General features: G+C 42.8%; 1 protein-coding gene across 1 annotated transcript in view; it reads left to right on the top strand.

The window, feature by feature from the left end:
• nlgn2b (neuroligin 2b) overlaps window positions 1-18,525 on the top strand; it is a 31,925-nt gene extending 13,400 nt beyond the window's left edge. The window contains exons 3-8 of the mRNA XM_061085974.1: window positions 691-840; window positions 12,149-12,334; window positions 14,609-14,874; window positions 15,052-15,205; window positions 16,380-16,746; window positions 17,586-18,525. Coding sequence (XP_060941957.1) covers window positions 691-840; window positions 12,149-12,334; window positions 14,609-14,874; window positions 15,052-15,205; window positions 16,380-16,746; window positions 17,586-18,525 — 2,063 coding nt within the window. The remainder of the gene's footprint in view (window positions 1-690; window positions 841-12,148; window positions 12,335-14,608; window positions 14,875-15,051; window positions 15,206-16,379; window positions 16,747-17,585) is intronic.
• Window positions 18,526-19,629: the final 1,104 nt, after the last annotated feature.

Below are 19,629 nucleotides of genomic sequence, written 5' to 3' on the forward strand. Positions count from 1 at the left end.
TGGCTGTTATTTATGTTTCCACTTGGTCTGGCTTTCGTACAAATTATCCACAGGCCCTGCACAGTGCAGACGCTCAGCCTAACTGGCCTGCACTGGCAGCTCTCTCAGCCTTATCCACGCGCAGACACTCGGACCATACCACAGACACTGCAAGAGGGGTGGTTTCTGAGAGAGAGAGTGGCACCCTGTGCACACGCTGGCAGAGTGAACCATAGCAACACACTGATGGGTATAAAGATACCAATAACAAGAGAGCGCCTCAGAACTGGCTGCACCATTTGCTCCACACATGGAGGGGCACAACAGTTTGGGAAGGTACCATCACCGCACGAGAGAGGGGAAACAGCCATCACCGAATAATATATAGAGGATGAGCCCGGAGGAGCAGAGATAAAAAAACTTACTGCCAACTGAAACACAGTCTACTGAACATGTCTCATACTTAGTATTTTTTATTCTAGTGACTCACTTGCTGTAGGAGGTTGCGAAATGCTCCATATGGATTTTTTTTACTGACAAGACTGCTGCAGTCATATAAATCTAAAGCTGTCTGATTAAACTGAGGAGACGGCCTGTTGCTTGCAGACACTTGAGCTTAGCAGGGATGCTCAAACATTTCACGTGTGGTAAAGAATTGAACATAAGTGAATTAACTTGATAATAACGTACATTTCTGTCTGTGTCATGTAGATATTCGGGATCGTCGCAAGAAGCCGGTCATGCTGTTCATCCACGGAGGCTCCTACATGGAGGGCTCAGGGAACATGTTCGACGGCAGCGTCCTTGCTGCCTATGGAAACGTCATCGTCGTCACCATGAACTATCGGCTTGGTGTGCTCGGTAAGTTTGGAAAAATGAATTTGTTTGACATGTGTCATCATTACGCAACTAACATGTGAAGCCTGTTCTGTTTAAAAACGAGCACACTATTAAAAGCACCCGATCCAATAAGACTCCTTAAATTCAATCAGGCTGCACCAAATTTCACACGCTCATGAATATCAATTCCAAAAATGCGCCAGATTTTCTTCATCAAGATCTATTAATTGTTCCCTTGAAAAGCTTTATAGATTAAGAAAGGACAAAATTGGGGATCCGTCCATTTATCTGCATACACCCAGAGGTTTAATGGGTTCTTCATTAGGTCATGCCCCACCCCTCCTTCAAATGTCATCGAAATCAGTTCAGTATTTTTGTGTTCTCATGGGGTTATTGCAAAGAGTTTGTATTTTAAAGAGATGCATGTACATAGCCGGCTTTCATAGTTGAAGATATAAAGAGATATATTACCCTTATAAAAAATAACCCTAATCCTAACCCTAACTTAACACTCATAATAGCACATTGCACAGCATATACCTCCACCAAGGCCCAACAGTCCCCTTATGAAACCACTTTTGAATTCACTAGATGCAGATCTTTTTTTTTCTCACACATATCAGTCCCCTAAACATTTTATTCATCAAGATCTATAAATTATTCCCTGAGAAATCCACGGAAATGTGGAAAAACTCCATTAAATTGCATCAAAATTTGATGAGTTCTTCGCTGACCCATACCACATCCCTCCACCGAGTTCCGGCGGTTATCGGTCTGGTAGTTCTTGTGTAATCCTGCTTAAAATCAAACAAATGGATATGGGTGATATGTTGGAGGTAATCACCAAACCGAAACGTAGAACCTGTCCGGCCATGACCAAATATGATTCATGTCATTTAGCAGAGGACACACCTCATAGCACCTAAGTTACTACACTACATTATATTACCGGAACTTGGAAACGTATTTGTAGAATAACAATGTTTGTTATGCACAGTTGTATAGGGATATCAGTCAAGAGGTCATGCACAATGAGGTGCAGTTAATCCTGAGTTATCATTTCTCCTGCTGAAGTTGCTCAGACATTCTCAGTATCTGTTCACCGTTGTTATTTCTGTGCAGCGGGGATTTCATAAAAAATAAAAGCACAAACAGGTGTATTTACTGTGTTCATTTACCCTGAAAATTGTGTTTTTCAATTAATTAATTGTTCTATTACCATGCACTTCTGCAGAGAGAACTGACTTCAGAGAAACCAGCGAGCACTTAGTGCCTTTGGTGTACAGCCATTGAAAAGGGCACTTTCAGTGTGCTTCTGTTGCTTTCAGTGTATTTTTGGATTATCTTAGAGTATTCTATTTGTCCATTCTGCTGGAGCTTTGCAGTGCTTGCATCGTCTGTGTGTGTACGTGTGTGTGCTGCTGGGTGTCAGCGGAGTCAAGTATTTACACTGGGCATCATCTTTTGGAGGTGTTTGCACAAAGACTATCTGTGTCAGTCATTGCAGTTGCCAGGTTGAGTAATCAGATCTTGTTTATTGCATCACGCCTGTTTCAACATATCAGAATAATGATAAACAGAGAAAGGAGAGTAGTTTAGGGAGCCGTCCAAGAGTTGCAGCGAGTGTAAGCACAGGGTAACATGATCCAGAGCGTTATTGACTGTGCCATTGGAGAGAGACACAGGGACAAGGGCAAACGAAGAGTTAGTGCAATGAGGCCCTGCACCTGCAGCTTCCTCCAGCTTGATATCAGCTTGTTGTGTCAGACAAACCGTGACTATTAAAAGTTCAGCGTGAGATTCAATCTCTCAATCTGAAATCAGGTTTGTGGAGTTCCAGGCATTGAATGACATGCTCCTCAGAGCTCTCTGTCTCTGCTTTCCCGCTCCACCTTGTTACAATTTGGACGATTTGCATTGACATCGTTGCTGTGATTCATGTCGGACGGAGATGTTTGAAGAAGTGCACTCATGCGTAGCGCAGCACACACACACACAGTCGTTAAAGTACATGTACGTCGAGGTGGAGAGCCATCCCGCTGAGTGATTATGAAGGATGACGCAGTGTCCTCGATTCCTTTAACATTGTTGAACATTTTTTGGTAAGTGGGCGAATGTGTGCTCTCTCTCCCTCGGTCTCTCACTCACAGATATTTTTTAAATGGGTTACTGTACTAAGGCGATTATCCTTCTGTGTGTGTGTGTATTCGTGTAGCATAACCATGCATTTTTGCCTGTGTGCACGCCGATATCTCCCCGTGCATGTGACGGCATGTAAGTGCGCGCGCTTCTTGGTTGCAGGCCGTGCGTAAAATATACATATGAATAATGCACCATCCATGTGAATTTTTAATAGCACCCCACTCTGACACTGCATTTGAGTCAAAGTGAGAAACACAGCATACCGTATTTTAATAGTTTTTACCTTCTAATCTTTAGCATTATCCCGTACTTACGCACACACAGGAGCTTACACATGCCAACCTCATTTCATACGGTGCCTGTGCCTTTAAGAGAGTGATCGGGAGTTGGGGAATAAGGGAAGAAGTGAGAGCAGGAAATAGAGACGGATGAGCGAGGGAGAGGCATGGAGAGACAGTGAGGGAAAAGGAAACAGAAGGGGGGGAGATGGGAGCAGTCTAAAAATAGACCCTCAGAAATGCTTTTTACAATCTGCAGTGATGCAAAGTATTCATTCAAATATAAGCTGCTGTAATGTGACCAGAGTGCCCTCTCATACGCTCCAACGCCTTGTGCTTTTAATTCCAGTGCGACACAGACACATGTAATTTTGCAGCAGTTGATATACTTTCTGTAGTTTTCTCATTAATTTATGACGTGCTCCGTGGTGCAATAAAATGGGTGAATGAAGAGAAAATGTCTGCAGTGCACAGCCCAGGTCAGCTGCTGGGTGACAGTTGAGATTTGCGACTGCTGCTCGGCTCACCTTCTCCTACCTTCCTCCTGCTCCGGGCCATGAGAGCCTTCTGATTTCTGTTGCATAGCCATCTGTTCAGACTAATTAACTAATTAACTAATTAATGAACTCTGGGGAAGGGCCCACCATCGTGGGCTCCGGCAGTGGGAACATTTTTCACCTCCGGAAGAGAGATGAAACGCTTCTTCTGGAAACGTTTCTCTGCACTTTCTGCCTAATCTCAGCTTTTTACTTGTAAGAGCAGCCGCATACCGACACATTAATAACCACAGCTTTTATACTGAATAAATGGAGTTATAAATTTAACATTTGTTTGGATATCATCCTTCGAAAATGTATAGTTGTGCTCGGTGATACTTAGTGTATTTAAATTGCCGTTACTTAGAAGTTTTGATATAACATGTTGAATTTATAGTTCAGAACAAGCAGATTCTTCCATATTCTGAAAATTAGTCACCAAAACATCTCCATTTGTGGGGGTTTTATTCGATTTTTCAAGCTGGGAAACACAACATTAACATAGCATCGCTTCACTAAGTTGATTCAGTCAACATGCCATCAAACAGCTGCCTATTTATACAATAATACAAGCTTTTTTTTGCCTTAGCATTTATACCTCTGAGCACCTTTTAAAATTATTATGGCCTACAAGTCGCAACATGTCCTATATGGTCACCTGGAAAGTCCCAGATTTTGTCCTTGTTCTGTTTTTGGTCTCAACTGCTGCCTGAACGAATCAACTGTCTCTTTAGCTGCTGAATGCAAATATATGGGAAATTGATCTGATTATGTTGACTGCAAACAGCTGCCCATCACAGCTGGAGCAAGGTTGACAAGAGCAGTAAGGCTGAACAGAAACGCCTAAGTCTCAGAATGGGGAGCCAAAACTATGACAGATGCAAAATGGCTCTGTAGGAGTGAGCTGCAGGAGAGAATTCGCTGTGATGTTTTACTCTGAGGGACATTTATTACCCAGAAACACATTTGATCAATTTTTAATATAAAAATTATTGATTAGCATGGCTTATAGTCTTTGTCATTGTCTTGATTATGTGTTTTTTACCACAAAAGAGCTGTTAAAACCTAAGTGGTGTTGGAAAAGAAAAAAGGTAATCATTTTTACATCCTACTCTAAGGAAAGTCTGACCAACTATGATGTTTAAAATCATAGTCAAAGAGAAATATCTTAAGCCTTAACATTTTTAGATCATGTACATCTCTATTATATTTGTATTAAACCAAATTCAGTTCAACCATATAATATACTCTTCACATTATTATTTTAAAGTCTATATTTACCCATCAAGTACAGATTGGTCATTAAAAGAATGATGCGCTCATGTAGTAAACACCATTCTGTCCGTTACTTAATACTTAATAGGCAGAATTTTACAGGCCCGTGCACATGAAAACATTTTAAGCATGAGTCAAGTCAGCTGGCCTTGATAATCTATTCAAATCGTATGACCTCTTGTTCTCAAAAACATCCCTATTAAACGTGACATAAACAATATTTTTAGCCAGCGCAGATTGTGTTCTCACTTAATTTCTGCCTGCTGCCTTTTCACGACTGATTCATCCCTAAATACAAATGAAACGCACCTCCCACTCCCTGCACAGAGCCACAGTCCTCCCACTCTGTGAGCACTCTGCGGACTGCCAGGGCACCAGAGAAAACTACGACAATTTTGCCTCGGCGTCGGTGTGATTGTGACTAGATTCACCTGCAAACCAAGATGTTGGGCCTGCAAATGAAATATGAAAACACTGGACAAGATTTCTTGACTTTGTAGAAGTTGCCCCTTTATGTTACTTCGTTCATCCCCTATCCTGTTCCAGTTGATGAGTGTGTGTGAGCCTCCTGCTCGTTGACGTAAAATACGGACGCCAAGGACGGATCCTTTCGTATTGGCAAAGTTCATATTGAACACTAATGACTCATGGGTGAAATGACTGAAACTAACACCAGTCTGCATGCCAGGCTGCCAGCCAGCCGCACAGCTGGAGTAGTCAAATACAAGCAAGATAATTAACGCAGCTACATCTCACGCATCATATAAAGTCAAGAAATCTGGTATGGAAACAGTTCTTGTAGTATGTGTATATTGTGTCCTGGTATCATTTCTACCAGTTTTAAACCCAATAGAAAATCATAGAAAAATACGCTCCATATAACTCTCGAAATTCCCATATTTTTAAGCTTTCCTAGGTATCAAAGTTGCCCAGTGATAATTATCTGTACATTCATGGATACACTGCAAACAAGGAACTGCTATATGGCTAATTGCCACATTTCTGATGGTCCAATTTGGAAAAACCAAAAACACACGCTCCAAAAACTAGGCTGGAGTTGTAGCCTACAGCTGAGTCAGTGATTGTGGCAACATGGGGAGCTGAGGCACAGAGGGGGCTGACAGTTTCTGACGGAAAGCCCCTAATTTAGATGATTTCTGAGTGGTTGACACTCATTTACAAAGATTTGTAAACCATTTCACTGATTAGATTGTTCAACCCACTATCTCTTACGTAGTACGCTTAATAGAGTAAAGGAGAAGATGTTAACCTGAATATAATCAAATACCATGAATACCAAAATACAATTATACATGTATGAAGATGCCTCAGTATGACTAACCTTTAGATAATCCATTAAATTGGGACCAGTGATATAATATCCATCCATCTATGATCTATACTGCTTTACCTCGCGGAGAGAGCTGCAGCCAATCCTAGCCGACATTAGACAGAAGGCAGGCTACACCCTGGACAGGTGACCAGTGTTTCGAAGTGAGAACATATACGTTTTTTAGACAAAAATTAGCAGATATGAAGGTTTTGCTAGTAATCCTGAAAAAAAAAGACGAGTGACTCCTTTGTAATTGTCAAAACAGGAGTTTGCCAGTTTTTTTCCCAGTGAGTCATGTTTGACGTCACCAATGCACCGCAAACGGAGGCCCTCTCTCACTTTGCTGTGTTGCCAAATGAGCGTGCTCATCCGTGTGTCACGTTTCCATCAGCGTTCGATTAAAACCCATGTTTACTGCAGTCATCGGACGCAGGAGTGAATGCAGAAGACAAACAACCCCTACAAACTGGGATTTGAACCGGGAACCTTCTTGCAGCCCCTCTGTATTGGTATCCACTAAAATATGTAATGAGTCCATCATCCACTGTATGTGCTCTTGTTGTAATGTTTTAATTGTCAGTTTGTTTCTGAAATTTGAACTTCTTTTCCAAAACTTGAGCCGTCTTCGTGTCCGTGTCACATTTAAAGCATCCAGCTAAGCACTTCAGATTTGCACAGCAGCCCGGTTTCATTGCACAGCTTGGTTCCTTATTGAATGGACATGTGTAGTGAGCAAAAATTGAATGAGATTAGTAAGGTAATAAATAAAATGACATTGGAAGCCCATGGGCGGTGTACTGAAAGCACGGCAGTTCCGCGGGAGGGAGCCCAATTACAGTATAATTTCATTTCTGCGTATACTTGACATACAGAGTGATACATAACTGAAATGGGCCTATTAGCTCTTCACATTGAACTTCCCGTGCCGGGGAGAAGACTTAACAAATTGGTGTAAAAAGAAAAATGATAATAATCCAATGTGAATGAGCAAGAGGTGGAGAAGAAGAGCAGTATATCTTTGAATAAGAAAATTAAAATGATCAAACAATAACTTTTACAATGTGGAAATAGATGCCTCTAGGGGGCGTTAGCAATGCTTTAGACTTTTAGTGTCAATATAGAAAGAAACATGTCATCAATAGAAATTGCCCTGTATTTCAGAAACCTTGTTATTTAAACTGCAAGCCTGTTCTTTATGGGTATTTATACTGTACCTCAGATTCAGTGTTTTCTATTGATAGGACCTTTAAAATCATGTTGTAGTTTGTAGTTAAGTTCTCAGAAGATGTTTTTTATATGGTGCAGTGAAAGCTCATGTCATATTCATCCATAGTTACAATCATTTACAGTCCTTGATCCTCAAGGTTACTTCACAAATGCTGAATGATCAGATCGACTTCACTCCGATCATCAAAACACATCCTTTAGTCTTCAGGAGACACTCACCATCTGCTGAGGCTAGTTTCCTTTTTTGGCAGTGCCTCTACTTGTCCTTGTTCAAGTTAGTGACTCGTATTTACACAGAAAAATTCAATGTTTCCTCCATTCTGTCTCCTTTTCCGTGAGTATAAAAAGGGCAATGACCTCCGTCTGATTTTTGGACATCTCTCATCATCGCCATTGAAATTATATCTGTCCTTTAAGTTTATTCCTTTCACCTCTCTGGTCATTTAGGATCTAACGGTAGCTTTGGGCAGTGTTCGTTTTAATACCTCTTTTTATGTCTCTGGCTTTTTTTTCTCTTTTTCATCCCACCACACCCCTCACTCCATCTTTCTCCTCTGTTCACAGAAATATGTTCAGTGACCCACTGCAGTCGTTCTATTCAGTCCTAAAAATTACTCTGCAGATGCATGTTCTGTTCAGTAGTCAAACAGTCAGATGACTCTGAACCACGCTTTAGCTCCGGTCTGTGTATCTGTGAATAGCGCAGGCTTTTTGCCGAGATGGTTTGCAGAGGATATAGAGAATAAAGCTGTTTATGATAGCACAAACATCATTTTGATGTGGGGTTGTTGCATCTCTTTGTATATTGCTTATCTCTTCTGAAATATGAAATAAAAATCCTCCTGATAAGAAGTTCCTGCTGTAGATGCAGAACCATATCAATAAGGGATAATGGCTTTTAACATGACTCATACATCACAGGAAGACTAAGAGGCCACGTATTATGCTTTCATGATTTCCTGAGCTACCCTTTTCTGAAGGATTTTCTGTAAGCATGACATTGAAGGTCGCAGTTATCATCAGATGTTTTTGAGCTTTTTTAAACTTCCCTCCATGTGTTGCTCACCACACCTCTGTTGTCTCCGAGCCATTCATTTCCCTTGTCTCCAGCCACTATCTTTACAAAGAGGTTGATTACTCTCCTCACAGTTCCTTGGCCGTTACCTAAAGCAAGTGTTGAATATGCATGAGTTCAGCCTCATAAACTGCTGCTCTCAGCGCTAAAGTCAGTAGGAAGCCCAACTCAGCAGATGGGGGAGGGGGTGGAATCAGGACGAAAACTTACTGAGGAGAAGGAGAGGAGGAGGGAACTCGTTTGACTTATCTTCAATGGTGGAAGATAAACCAACCTCTCTTCATGTTGACCTTGCAAAAAGAGGGACGGGAAGTGCTAACTCGAGCTAGCATGCTAGCACACACCCTCTTGCACGGGTGCTTGCAGTGACTTTGCCTCATGTGTTCATGTGCACGTGCATGCACTTGTTTATGCACTTGAATGTGGAAGTGCCCAGATTTTGTGTATGCAAGTGCTTTTGTTAGTGTCTGTCCATATCATTTTGCCTGAAGCTCTGGACAGTTGCCAGGCAACTGTGGCAGGCAGCTCAGCGCTCGGCTGGGCAGCCGCGGCGCAGACACTTCCACATGCCTATGGTTTTGATAAGAGACACAGGTCAGCACTGATACGCTACCAGGTCAGAGTCACATCAGGCTAAGAGCCAGTCAATTGCTGGGATGATCCAAGGATAATACAATTACAGAGAAACATGCAAACTATATCTTGATTACTGGAATAATCCCTTTAAAGTAATTTCTGCTGTGACATTGATATGATTTAAACTAACCAGATTTCTATTGATAATAGGCTCAGGACCAACGCATATATAGCAATAAGTCTTCTTTCTTAAAAATGTTATTTTTGTTCTTCTCTTAATATGTTTTGCACTCAATATTTTTCATTAAATGTAAGAAATTATTATAGACTAAAAGATTAAAAAAACGATCTAAAACTATTTACCGGGGGGCAATCATACATCATCATCATTAAAACCTGACACCTTACTGTGCAGCCCAAAAAGAAAGTCCATCCAAAATGATCAGCAATCGCTGCATATTCTTCACATTTATCACTCTCAAAGTTGTCGAAAAGTGGGAAAACATTAGTAATGATATTTATCTAAGGATTTGGACAGTGTAATATGAATCATAGTCGTGTCAGGGTAGTCCTCCAGAAAGACTTTAAAGTGCTGTTAGCGGCACAGAAAGCACAGTGAAGAGTGTAGAATGAGACGCGTGTGTCAGCCCGCTGGTCTTAGGAAGGTCAATTTGGCAGGATGTCATCATTATCATCGCCATCATTATCATCGCCGCCATCACATTATCATCATTAACAATAAAACTTCATTTGCTGCTCAGCACACTTGGAAACGTGCTGACTGCGGCCTCCTGCCATCTGTCTGTCTGTGTGGACTCCCTCTACTGTACTTTACGTCCGTCCTTTAGATGATGCTGGTGATTCAGCCACTTATGTGTCTTTTACAACTCCCACACAAGGAAACATTGTGAATAATAATCACTGTATTCACCACGAGCATAAATGTCTGTTTATACCATGTAGAGTATATGCAGACACACTGACCATGACATCAGGACCTTGTGTATAGTGGTATATCTTGTTTATACTGGGTTTTACTGTACATATCCCGGCTGGTCTAAACATTTACTATTCAGCCACTCTTCCCATGCGGGTAACATTGTTTCACTGTAAAGAGCTGCACTGTATGTGTTTGCTAATGTCTGCACTCCAGGTTTTAAATTATTACTGAATATAAAACGATTCGGTTAAAAACTACATATTTACTGACTCACTGTGTAAAGCAGCAACGATCCTAGGCCAAGAAAAAATAACATCCAGCTCATGTCTTTCTGTCTGAAAACATGTTAGATATAAAATATAAAGAAAATTAGGGAAGAAGTAGGCAGCTTTTTTCTCCAATGTCCCAATATTAACCCGATTAGGCCAATAGTCTGAATAAGACACTACCATGTAAACAGTATTTTCGATTTAACCTGAATGAGGTCATACTCATAAGCAATAATCAAATTAAACCAAATATCTCAGGTTGGGTTTTTAAAACTGGACGTAATGACATGCGTCATAGTCAGACTATGCTTTGTAACAGGAAGGTGAATGTTATATCCCATTAGCAACTCATGTATAGACCATAATTGAATTAGTGTCTTATTCTGAGTAGAGTTTAAATATTGGCGTCCATGTAAATTCCGTCATTGGGACCCCCTGGCTTTAGTTTAGACTGTTTGTAAAGATGGACGACAGGACAGTTCCTCAAAATTGAAGCCAAAGCTTCTTGATCGCCTCCTGGTGCCTGGCTGCAGTATAGATTATAAACACCGCCTGCTACATGTTTGCTGATAGTACTTAGACCTAAGAAGTCAAAGTACACGTCGAACATATTTTTATCCAAGATGGTTTCTGTCAGGTTAGCTAGTTCTTATCACTCTGATGTAAGTTTGGTTTTAATTTGTTATTTTATGCTTTAAAAATGGAATGAAACGTCGTATTTGACATCTGAAACTGACTCGTGAACGGTTGAGTGAATGTAAGGATTGGACCTTGATACTCCATTGCTACTGTGATAGGGCATGGGCCAGGCTAAAGAGTCAAATCGACACAAGATTCAGTATCCAGGATATATTGCTCGTATCCAGGATATTTTGACATTTCCGAATTGGAAGCTGCAACATGACCTCCATCTTTATTTACAGTCAATGGGAACTACTGGAAAATTCTGTCAATACACACACGTGAGAGAGTGATGTAGAAAATCACTAAAACATAAATTTCTAAGCAAAAGGAATATTATATTTTAAAAATCAGGAGATAGCTGTTCTTCTCAAAGAGGATGTGTTTTCATTGTTTTTCATCACACCCTCCACCCCTTCAATTACTTTTCTGAAGAGTGTGTAGTTAACCGAAATCGTTCTACATCTCTTCTCTGTATGAAAGTAGTTCAAACTGTCAAAAATTTGAGAATTTCTACGTTTGTTGCAGGGTGAAATAGCTTGGCGCTGCTTGAAACGTGTGTAATCTCCTGTAATTCACTCTTATAAGAAGAAAGAATTCTCCTATGTGTGTTGTGTGCATGTGTGACATTTTGTTCAGTTTATTTTATCTTGTTGTGGGTGTGCACCTACCGTGCAAATGTGTATCCTGGAAGTAGGTGAAACATGCCTTCTGTTGCTCTCTGTATTTCCAGTGTGGGTATTAAAAAATGAGTAATTTAGCAAGTTTTCTGTGTGAAATCTCTTCACACTTGCATCGAGTTGGAGGCCGACGAGTTCCTGACAATGACAGGATGCCATCTCCTGTTTATGTGTGATATTTTTTAAAAAGGCAATAAACGCTCAGGATTATGTTATCCTGTGCCCCTGGATTTATGCCCTGCTCCTCCGTTTGCTCATAAATCTGTGTTTTCTCTCCCTTTTTTCCCTCTCTGTGTTTGTTCTAATTTACCCTGCAGGGTTTCTGAGCACAGGGGACCAGTCTGCTAAGGGGAACTATGGCTTGTTGGACCAGATCCAAGCCCTGCGCTGGCTCAACGAAAACATTGGCCACTTTGGAGGAGACCCAGAGAGAATCACCATCTTTGGCTCCGGAGCCGGCGCCGCCTGTGTGAACCTCCTCATCCTCTCGCACCACTCCGAGGGTAAGGTTCCTTCATTGTTGTTGTAACTTCAGTCGTCATATAGGCCTGCTCAAAGGGGACAATTTGCATATCAGAACACTGTGGGTAGTGTATTTCATTACAGAGCAGGTTAGCACTTTCAATGAACAGCCTCAACCAGATAAAGGTATGTGGCAATATGATTCCCCCAAGTTCAAGGATTCAATATCTAAAGAATCATCCATCTGCTATATGCACCAATGTATTTTTCAATATACGTGAAAAACTGAATAGATTGAGTTATCAGAAAGAAAACCAGATTGTCAATCTGGACGGAGGATGGAGTGAAAAGATGGGTGATGCTGTAAAATGTCTGCAATAATAGCAAATACACAATTTGTAATGCTAATCAGTGAACTACATGGAGAAAACGTTCCTTCGTCGATTATCTTTCTCCAATCAAGTAAAAAATCTAAATAAATCTTATACTATCATTGTGCCGCCCTCGGCAGCGGTTTAGGAACCAGAACAGTACAGTATGCTACTTATTAAGGACTGTGTTTACTTTTTTTTGAATGGTGGATCTCTAAAATACCCAGCAGATGCTTGATCACTAATGCTGTGATGTGATCTTGGTTGGCAGAGCTCAGAAGGGGAACTACAGTTCATCCTGTACAAAGAACTCAGATTATGTTCTTACTGAACTGTTAACCTTCACCCTGTCCTGGCCTGACTGTAGACACATTAAAAAAGCATCTCTCTCTGCTGTATGAAGCCGATTCTCCTCAATGTGAGGGAAGAATCTACTTCTTATATTTCGTGAATCTGAAAATATTCAGAAGAACAAGGGAAAGTAGCCAGCTGCTGGCTGTAATGCTTCCTTATCAAACTATACTCCAACTGCTTTGCATGGACACTGCTACGACTGTGTGGTAAAAATAGATTTAACGATAAAAAGTTGTGATATTATAAGAATAAATTTGTAATTTTATGAGAAAAAAGTGCGGATGAGTATTGAATATTTTTTATTTGTAAAAAGTATTCTAAAGTATAACTTAACAAGATTTTTGTTTTTTTCTGTGAATTATCCCTTTAAAATCCCAGACTGAGGCCCAGTAAAACCAGCTGTGCCCACTCTGGAAGCCTCCTGACTGTGACACACACTGTTTTTAAGGACCTTAGTTCCCTGGCCAGGCAGAACTCATTGATGGCTGATTAGTAATTCAGGTTGAAGCTAGAGGAAAGTCAAGAGAAAAACAGGGACAAAGATTAGGAACAACTATTTGGGTACAACTTTGACTAAAATTAACATTGTGACTATATTCTTGTAAAATTCCAACCCTTTTCCTGTAAAATTATCAAATTATCAAATATATTATATCTACGTGGAATTTAGCATTTAGCCTGACAGACTTATTGTAACTCGCGTTGGGTAAAAGCCTCAGCTAAATGAAATGTAATTGTTATAGCGAGTTCTTTCTCATGTTAACAACTGCTGCAATCTTAAATAAATGATCATTCACGTTCACATTATACGTTGTTATGCATATGTAGATTTGTAGCAAAAATCCCCCTCTGCTCGATTTTGAAGGCTGTAACACTACAAAGTGCCGAAAAAGTTGGAGGGTGAAGAGTTTTTTAAAGGTACTGTGTGTGTGTGTAAGTGAGAGTGTTTGTGTGTGTGTGTGTGTGTGTGTGTGTGTGTGCGCGCGCGGGTGTGTGTGTGCAGAGGAGAAATGAGATGAGCAGTGGAGCTGGAGCTGCAGCTGAGAGGCTTCTTAATTGATTTCACAGGGAGAGGAGCGGGGGTGGGGCACATGCAGAATATGGGGGGGGCTTAATTATTAATGACAGAATCTGCAGATAAAACAGAGGGACAGCAAGACACTTAACATAACAGTGCAGCGGTGCAACAGTGCGAGCAGTTTTCTTTCTGTCTCCGTCTCTTTTTCTGTCTGTCTTTATTTATCCGACAACAGCCATCAAGCCATTTCTCCCTCTGCTGTCTCTTGTCGTATGTAATGGAAGCACTTGATTTTCCTTCACTAATATTCATAAAGACCTACTCCGGCTATGAAAAGCAGCAGGATACCTGCTTCATCTTGCTTTGTATGTACTGTAATACTCTACAATCGCTCCTCCTCCAACATATGCATTATTGAGAGCTCTCACGCTGCAAAGCCTTGAAGGCCCCATCAGCTTCTAGCAAAAGTGTGTCAGGGGGAAGAAAGCTGAGTTAAACTGAGAGAAAGAACATGTGACCGTAGCTTCTCTGTTAATGCCTTATCTGCTGTATATGGTCCTGCTCGTCCCTAGGCCTGTTCCAGAGGGCCATCGCTCAAAGTGGCTCCGCCATCTCCAGCTGGTCAGTCAACTACCGACCGCTGATGTACACAAAGATCCTGGCGAAGAAGGTTGGATGCACTCTGGGGGACATGGCCGAGTTGGTGGACTGCCTGCGGAGGAAGAGTTTCCGGGAGCTGGTGGACCAAGACATCCAGCCTGCACGCTATCACATCGCCTTCGGACCCGTGGTGGACGGGGACGTGGTGCCGGACGACCCTGAGATCCTCATGCAGCAGGTCAGAGCTGCTTCCTCTTTGTATCGTCCACTGAAGAACCGCTTTGCATTTTCGGTGTATCATTTCCTCACTGTTGGCACGTGAATACAGTTTTGCCCTGACTTCTGCTAATTAGAGTTAATGACTGTAGCATTCTGTTTTGTGATGGCGTGCTGTGTGTGTTTGTCATGACACCAGGGCGAGTTCCTCAACTACGACATATTGCTGGGCGTCAACCAGGGAGAGGGCCTGAAGTTTGTGGATGACAGCGAAGGAGAAGATGGAATCTCGGCAGCATCCTTTGACTACACCATCTCTAACTTTGTGGACAATCTGTATGGATACCCTGATGGTCAGATCCAGTTTTTACCTTCACATTACTCACTGATTTAAAGACGAGAGAGAAGTCCTAAAAATGATGCTCAAACTACAAGTTGTCGTTGTCCTAAGCTTTAAGGGTTGACCACAGTTGGTTTAAGTATTTTGCTCAGACCCACACATTTAAGAATCTGAGGAAAACTAATTTTACACAAAAAAAAATGTTTCAAAATCGGATTAATGAAAAGTTGCATTTGCCTAAATATTCATGAAAGCCTGTTTGTTTGAGAAGGTCGTCTCGCTACATCTCTTTTTCTCAACAGTGTTGCAGTGATTGCACTCGAATTACAGAGGTAGTTTTTTTTTTTCAAAAGTAGAGTTGAACAAATAAAGATGTGGCAGGTTTGATATTAGCATTGCCGTTTTTTCTCACTGCTGCAGAGTAGATTACATTTTTAAGGACAGTTATGTAACACGCTCCTTCAATGATTTACTGCTGTAGGTAGACAAGCTAATAGGCTACACTAGACTGCTAATGTCATTTGACAATAGCAGTCCTCATGTCCCCTGCTTTAAAGTCATGGATTGTACAGATCCTCTTTGCTTATTGATTTGCTGTGATGGAATCACCTGTAGGACATAAGATAGCATTGATTTTATAAGGTAAAGCAGTGTTCACAGTAACAATGTTTATGATGCTTCCCGAGCAAAGGCTCTGGTCTGATTTCATTGGTGCAGTACCAGGCCTCACACGTATGTGCTGAGTACTTTAAACCAAACGCTCCTGATTCACTTTGAAAGAGGGGATGCATGCAATGCCAATCTGCAGCAACGGAAGCATCAGCCAATCAAATCCTGTTAAAACAAACACTTAAATGCAGATGATAGCAAATCAAATCACAAAAGAGGAAGCAGAGGCAGTGGTTGTAGTTTCAATTTACTGAATACTTTTGTTTAGCATTGCATTGACAGCTAGTTTGGCACATTCGCTTGAAAGCCAACTATGTCGTGTGAAGCTGTAAACTGGAACAGGCTCATCATCAAGCGTTAACACACCACATAAGTGGGTCCAGCATGAAGCTGAAGAGCAGTACATAGACAGAAAGTGTTTAATAAATCCAACAACACACCGTCACCATGTTTCAGAAAACCACTCACCCCATGAATATGTAGATTACATACTCACGTTGCTTCTGGTTTCTTCCCAGGTAAGGATATCCTGAGGGAAACTATAAAATTCATGTACACTGACTGGGCTGACAGGGACAACAGTGACATGCGGAGGAAGACCCTCCTGGCTCTGTTTACCGACCATCAGTGGGTGGCCCCAGCTGTCGCCACTGCCAAGCTGCACGCCGAGTTCCAGTCGCCTGTCTACTTCTACACCTTCCACCACCACTGTCAGACCGAGGCCAGGCCGGAGTGGGCAGACGCAGCACACGGAGATGAGATCCCCTATGTGTTTGGGATTCCCATGGTGGGAGCCACTGACCTGTTTCCCTGCAACTTCTCCAAGAACGATGTAATGCTCAGTGCCGTGGTCATGACTTACTGGACCAACTTCGCCAAGACAGGGTGAGTAAAGTGCCAGATTTCATTGTGTGGACTTGTACCATTTTTGAACAGTTTAAAGTCACAAGTGAAGGTAGTAGTTGGGTGAGTTTTTGGCAAAGGCAGCCCGAGAAAGAGCACACTGTCTGTGAGGCTAGATCCGTCCCACAACTCTGTCATAGATACTTCTGCCGTCCACACACTGCCCAGACACAGAGATGTTTGAAAACTGTGAAGCAGACACTCCCAACTGCTTGCTGATTGGGTCTTTTTTCACACATGACATAGCCTTCGATGATTCATCAGGCTCCCTTCCCCCCTTTCAGAAGCTGTTGTGCAGTTAAATTCTGCTCTTTACTTTTTACGATGGCTGCTTCTCCTTTGTCCTTTAGCTCTTTCTGCATGTAACAGGTAAATGCGTCCTGTTTACACCGGCATGTGCATGTTCAGGCTTAGAAGTATGGAAGGAGATTCAAACTGATACAAAGCCAAAGTGCTTGTGTGGACAGAGGTTATTGTAGTTTAAGAATGCTGTTTTCAAAATAAAACAAAGTCTTCAGCATCAAGCGCATTCAATGTTGATTCAATGAGTCTTATGCTTAGTGACTAAGAGTTTGTTTCTGAGAAGAAAGAAAATACTAGTCCACTCATCTGGGTTCACTCTGGCTATAATACTCGTAAATACTGGTATGATACTTGTAAATCACCTATTTCTCCTAAATTCCTAAGCAGATTTGATATCTCTCTAAACAGTGTACCAGCTCCTGTGTTGTGGTTTATTAGATGGTTGTAATAACACAGCTAATGCTAAGTAATGAATTCAAGACAACATTTTGAGTCTCACCTCTCATCCCTTGTTCCAGGGATCCTAACCTACCAGTTCCTCAGGACACCACCTTCATCCACACCAAGCCCAACCGCTTTGAGGAGGTCATCTGGACCAAGTTCAGCTCCAAAGACAAGCAGTACCTGCATATCGGCCTGAAGCCTCGGGTCAGAGACAACTACCGGGCCAACAAGGTGGCCTTCTGGCTGGAGCTGGTGCCACACCTCCACAGCCTCCATGAGGAAATCATCAGCTCCTTCACAACTCGACTGCCGCCTGGAGGCCCCAATCGCTGGAAGCCCCGTCAAAACCCTCTTGACACCACCCCACGAACGCCTGGAATCTCCACCGATCCTGCTGATCCTGAGCCTTATGGTTCAGAGAGACCCCGCACTTCTCCGTTCCCGGGTGCAACCAGGGACTACTCCACCGAGCTGAGTGTGACGGTCGCTGTGGGCGCCTCGCTGCTTTTCCTGAACGTGCTGGCCTTCGCTGCGCTTTACTACAAACGGGACAAGCGCCACGAACTCATGCAGAGACGCCACCGACGACTCTCCCCACAGCGAGGCACCACCATGGGCATGGGTGTCGGAATGGGAGTCGTAGGCTCCCCGCCGCACAATGACCTGGCGCTAAGCCAGGAGGAGGAGATGATGTCCCTGCAGATGAAGCAGCAACGAGTGGAGCTGGAGCACGGCACGCCCCTCCCGTCCCGCGGCGTCCTCGGCGTCCTGGACCTGGAGCCCCTGCGGCCCCCAGCGTGCCCGCCTGACTACACGCTGGCCCTGCGGCGAGCACCGGAGGACGTGCCACTGATGACGGCCAACACCATCACCATGATCCCGAGCACCATCAGCAGCATGCAGCCTCTCCACCCGTTCAACACCTATCCCCCTGTCCCGGCCCCCTCCACTACACCCGTCCCCAGCCACAGCAACAATGCCCTGCCACACCAACACTCCACCACCCGTGTATAGGACCAGGCACAACCTCTGCTCCCCCACTCTGGGCTTACAGAGACACACCACACAAACTGTTCCATACACTTCACTCTCGCCCGCCCTCCCTCCTTCTCTACTATATCTCCGTCTTTTTCGCATCGAGCCCTCAGATAAAGCTGCAGTTTGTAAGATGCGAAGCAGTGAAATACCTCTAAAATGTTATCGTGAATGAAGGAGCGGATTTTTAAAAACACTTTGCCAAAAGCCTGTCATCACAGGTACATACTGTTTTGCCCTGTTAACACACCCGTTCAGTATCTGGTGCTTAATGTGAGCCACCGAAACCACAGCTTTAAGCGTGTAGCTCTCTGGAGCCATCGCAAGCTCATCTCGATCAGTCAGGCATCGTGTGTGCAGCTTGGTTGTTTTTCGCGCATGTGTAGCCGCGTCAGTGTAAAACTAAGTTTAACATAGAATACAAATAGTCGTTTTCCTCCGTTTAGTGCAGAGATATTACAGTAGCGAGCAGCTCTGTGTGAGGCGACATATGCTCCAACAAGCTGTCTGTCATAAAGCGGTGATTTCTCGAAACTTACAAATTGCAGCTTTAAAGGCCCAATCTGGAAGTGAGGTTCGGCACCCTGTGTCGAGCGCCATGTCCCGACAGCTGTTCCTGTGATCTGGTTATCGGAGAATTTACTTAGTGCGAAATGTATGGACAGGCCCGGGAGTGAGAGGATGAACGCTATATGCAAAGAAATAGTTTCTCGTTTTAATTTGAAAATTAAATTTCCTCTATTTACAAGCGTGTGTGTTGCGACCTAAAGGCCCAAATCCAAAAGTTCCGCTTTTCAAAAATCTGCACAGACAGAGCTGATGCTTTCAGAACATTTCCAGATTGGGGCTTCAACTGACGGGCGGTACAGGAAGTAACTGAATCACACTCGGTCTGCGGGACGCAACCTGGAATCCAGGCTGCCCATTAGAACTCGCTGCATCTCCGCCACGCAGGCTCTAATCATGGCCATTACTTCATTTGTTTCTCTCTCATTATCCCTCCGTCTGTATCCCCCATCTCAGCTCATTCAGCCGCTTCTCTCTCCATCTCTCCGTCTGCATCCTCCCGTAGTAGCTCTTTTT

Source organism: Limanda limanda, chromosome 14 (assembly GCF_963576545.1).
Source record: "Limanda limanda chromosome 14, fLimLim1.1, whole genome shotgun sequence".
Taxonomy (NCBI): domain Eukaryota; kingdom Metazoa; phylum Chordata; class Actinopteri; order Pleuronectiformes; family Pleuronectidae; genus Limanda; species Limanda limanda.